Raw genomic sequence first — 4,034 nt, 5'->3', positions numbered from 1 at the left:
GTGTGGGTGTGTGTGTGGGGGTGTGGGTGTGGGGGTGTGGGTGTGTGGGGGGGTGTGGGTGGGTGGGTGTGGGTGTGTGTGTGGGTGGGTGTGGGTGTGTGTGTGTGTGGGTGGGTGTGTGTGTGTGGGTGGGTGTGTGTGTGTGGGTGGGGGTGTGTGGGTGGGTGGGTGGGTGTGGGTGGGTGGGGGTGTGTGGGTGTGGGTGGGTGGGGGTGGGTGGGGGTGGGTGTGGGTGGGTGGGGGTGTGTGGGTGTGGGTGGGTGGGGGTGTGTGGGTGTGGGTGGGTGGGGGTGTGTGGGTGTGGGTGGGTGGGGGTGTGTGGGTGTGGGTGGGTGGGGGTGTGTGGGTGTGGGTGGGTGGGGGTGTGTGGGTGTGGGTGGGTGGGGGTGTGTGGGTGTGGGTGGGTGGGGGTGTGTGGGTGTGTGTGGGTGTGTGGGTGGGTGGGTGTGTGGGTGGGTGGGTGTGTGGGTGGGTGTGTGGGGGTGTGGGTGGGGGTGTGTGGGTGGGTGGGTGTGTGGGTGGGTGGAGGTGTGTTTGTGGGTGGGTGGGTGGGTGTGTGTGTGTGTGGGTGGGTGTGTGGGTGTGGGTGGGGGTGTGGGTGTGGGTGTGGGTGGGGGTGTGTGTGGGGGTGGGGGTGTGTGGGTGGGTGGGTGTGTGTGTGGAGGTGGGTGGGTGGGTGGGTGGGTGTGTGTGGGTGGGTGGAGGTGTGTGTGTGTGGGTGGGTGTGGGTGGAGGTGTGTGTGTGTGGGTGGGTGTGTGTGTGTGTGTGTGTGGGGGTGTGTGTGTGGGTGGGTGTGGGTGGGTGGAGGTGTGTGTGTGTGGGTGGGTGTGGGTGGGTGTGGGTGTGTGTGGGTGGGTGTGTGTGTGTGTGTGTGGGGGTGTGTGTGTGGGTGGGTGTGGGTGGGTGGAGGTGTGTGTGTGTGGGTGGGTGTGGGTGGGTGTGGGTGTGTGGACACGTGCACAGAGGGGCGCAGTCGGGCAGCACTCATCCTCAACGTCTCTAAACCCTCACAGGTGTGTGGGTGTGGGTGGGTGGGTGTGTGGGTGTGTGGGTGTAGGTGTGTGTGTGTGGGTGGGTGTGTGTGTATGGGTGGGTGGGTGTGTGGGTGGGTGTGGGTGGGTGTGGGTGGGTGGGTGGGTGGGTGTGTGGGTGTGTGGGTGGAGGTGTGTGTGTGTGTGTGTGGGTGGGTGGGTGTGTGTGGGTGTGTGTGTGTGTGTGGGTGTGTGTGGGTGGGTGGGTGTGTGTGTGTGTGTGGGTGGGTGGGTGTGTGTGTGTGTACATGTTGTGTGTGTGCATGTGTGTACATGTTGCTTGTGTGTGTGAGTACATGTTGTGTGTGTGTGTGTGCTTGTGTGTGTGTGTGTACACCTTGTGTGTGCGTGTGTACACGTTGTGTGTGTGTGTACGTGTGTGTACACACACACACAACACTTGCCCCTACAGCCTGTTAAGGCTACACGGGGGATCATTGTTTGTATGTGTACATGTTGGTGTGTGTGTGTGTACACGTTGTGTGTGTGTGTGTACACGTTGTGTGTGTGTGTGTACACGTTGTGTGTGTGTGTGTACACGTTGTGTGTGTGTGTGTGTGTACATGTTGGTGTGTGTGTGTGTGTGTACACGTTGTGTGTGTGTGTACACGTTGTGTGTGTGTGTACACGTTGTGTGTGTGTGTACACGTTGTGTGTGTGTGTGTACACGTTGTGTGTGTGTGTGTACACGTTGTGTGTGTGTGTGTGTGTACATGTTGGTGTGTGTGTGTGTGTGTACACGTTGTGTGTGTGTGTACACGTTGTGTGTGTGTGTACACGTTGTGTGTGTGTGTACACGTTGTGTGTGTGTGTGTACACGTTGTGTGTGTGTGTACACGTTGTGTGTGTGTACATGTTGTGTGTGTACACACACCCAACACTTTCCCCTACAGCCTGTTAAGGCTACACGGGGGATCTTTGTGTGTGTGTGTACATGTGTGTGTGTGTACATGTGTGTGTGTGTACATGTGTGTGTGTGTACATGTTGCTTGTGTGTGTGTGTGCTTGTGTGTGTACATGTTGTGTGTGTGTGTGTACATGTTGTGTGTGTGCATGTGTGTGTGTATATGTTGTGTGTGTGTGTGTGTACACGTTGTGTGTGTGTACGTGTGTGTACACACACACACAACACTTGCCCCTACAGCCTGTCAAGGCTACACACGGCGGATCTTTGTGTGTATGTGTACATGTTGTGTGTGTGCTTGTGTGTGTGTGTGTACACGTTGTGTGTGTGTACATGTTGTGTGTGTGCATGTGTGTATATGTTGTGTGTGTGTGTGTACACATTGTGTGTGTGTGCATGTGTGTCTACACACACACACACACTTGCCCCTACAGCCTGTCAAGGCTACACACGGCGCATCTTTGTGTGTCTATTCCAACCTTTCCTACCCACGCACCCCCAGGACGACAACAACAACAACGACAACGACGACGACGACGACGAAGACAAGATCGCGTACAGCCAGTACCCCCGTCCCGGCCTTCACCCCGGCCCCAACTCCGACCTCCCCTCCCTGGCCGACATCCGCGTGATGGGCTACTCTGCGCGCACCCGGCACTACCGCTACTCCGCCTGGGTGCCCTTCGACCCGCGCTCCTTCAGGGGCGACTTCTCGAGGCCTGTCGCCCGCGAGTTCTACTTGCTAGGCCGCGACCCCGGGGAGGATCGCAACCTTGCCGGCGCGGCGGGCTACGGGGGCGGCAAGGGTGGACCGCTGGGGGAGGAGGAGGTGGAGGAGGTGGACCTTGAGGAGGTGGAGGTGGTGGAGGAGGAGGTGATGGTGGTGAAGCACGCTGGAGCCATGAAGAGGTTGGCTGCCAGAGTCGCGCGCAAGTTTGGCGCCGTTAATTGAGGTGTTTGAGGAAGCTCTCACGGTGGTGGTGGTGGCGGTGGTGGCGGCGGTGGTGGCGGTGGTGGTGGTGGTGACGGTGACTGTGGTGGTGACTGTGGTGGTGACGGTGACTGTGACGGTGACTGTGATGGTGATTGTGGTGGTGATTGTGGTGGTGATTATGGTGGTGATTGTGGTGATAGTGGTGATAGTGGTGATTGTGGTGAATGTGCCGGGCACTGTGTGTGTGTGTGTGTGACCCACACACACACACACACAGACACACACAGTGACACACACAGTGACACACACAGTGACACACACACACACAGTGACACACACACACTGTGACACACAGTGACACACAGTGACACACACACACACAGTGACACACACACACAGTGACACACACACACAGTGACACACACACAGTGACACACACACACACAGTGACACACACACACACAGTGCCCAGCATCCTTCACAGGTGCCGCTTGCTAACAGCACTTGCCCCGACAGCCTGTCACAGGCTACATGGGGCTCTGTGCCTTTGGTGGTTACGGTGGTGTTGGTGGTGGTTACGGTGGTGTTGGTGGTGGTTACGGTGGTGTTGGTGGTGGTTACGGTGGTGTTGGTGGTGGTTACGGTGGTGTTGGTGGTGGTTACGGTGGTGTTGGTGGTGGTTACGGTGGTGTTGGTGGTGGTTACGGTGGTGTTGGTGGTGGTGGGGAGTGGTGGTGCAGCGGTTGGCGCTACGAATTCCGCCCACGGCGGTGGTGCAGCGGTTGGCGCTACGAATTCCGCCCACGGCCACCGCCCAGCGGTTCGCGATTGATCTGAACCGCTCGCGAGCCCTCCCCTAGGTCCACTCGGCCTCAAATTAGTACCAGCTGCTGCGGTGTCTACTCAACATCGCCCCCGGGGAGACAAAGGCGGCCGGGCGTGGTGCTGGCCACCATCCCACCCCTCCCCACCCCTCCACTCCTCCAGCGCCCAGAGGATTCCATCGGCGCTTGACAACGTCACTCGCTCCGACAGTGTCTGCCGAGGCTGCACGAGGGCGGAGAGATTTTGTGTCTCTTGGTACATTTGCACTTGACGGTGTCTGCCGGTTTTTGTTATTTATGTCCGTGTCCATGAGCTCCTTAAAAGATTTGAAGGTTAACG

The 4,034-nt window shown here is 58.3% G+C and overlaps 1 protein-coding gene across 1 annotated transcript in view; it reads left to right on the top strand.

The window, feature by feature from the left end:
• Positions 1–2,888, top strand: part of IDS (iduronate 2-sulfatase) — a 36,239-nt gene extending 33,351 nt beyond the window's left edge. Inside the window, exon 9 of the mRNA XM_078883837.1 lies at positions 2,439–2,888. Within this exon, the coding sequence (XP_078739963.1) occupies positions 2,439–2,888 (450 nt within the window). The remainder of the gene's footprint in view (positions 1–2,438) is intronic.
• Positions 2,889–4,034: the final 1,146 nt, after the last annotated feature.

This window comes from Lampetra fluviatilis, chromosome 73 (genome assembly GCF_964198595.1).
Source record: "Lampetra fluviatilis chromosome 73, kcLamFluv1.1, whole genome shotgun sequence".
Classification (NCBI taxonomy): domain Eukaryota; kingdom Metazoa; phylum Chordata; class Hyperoartia; order Petromyzontiformes; family Petromyzontidae; genus Lampetra; species Lampetra fluviatilis.
Note: the sequence above shows the minus strand (reverse complement) of the source record. Positions and strands in the feature narration are given on the sequence as shown.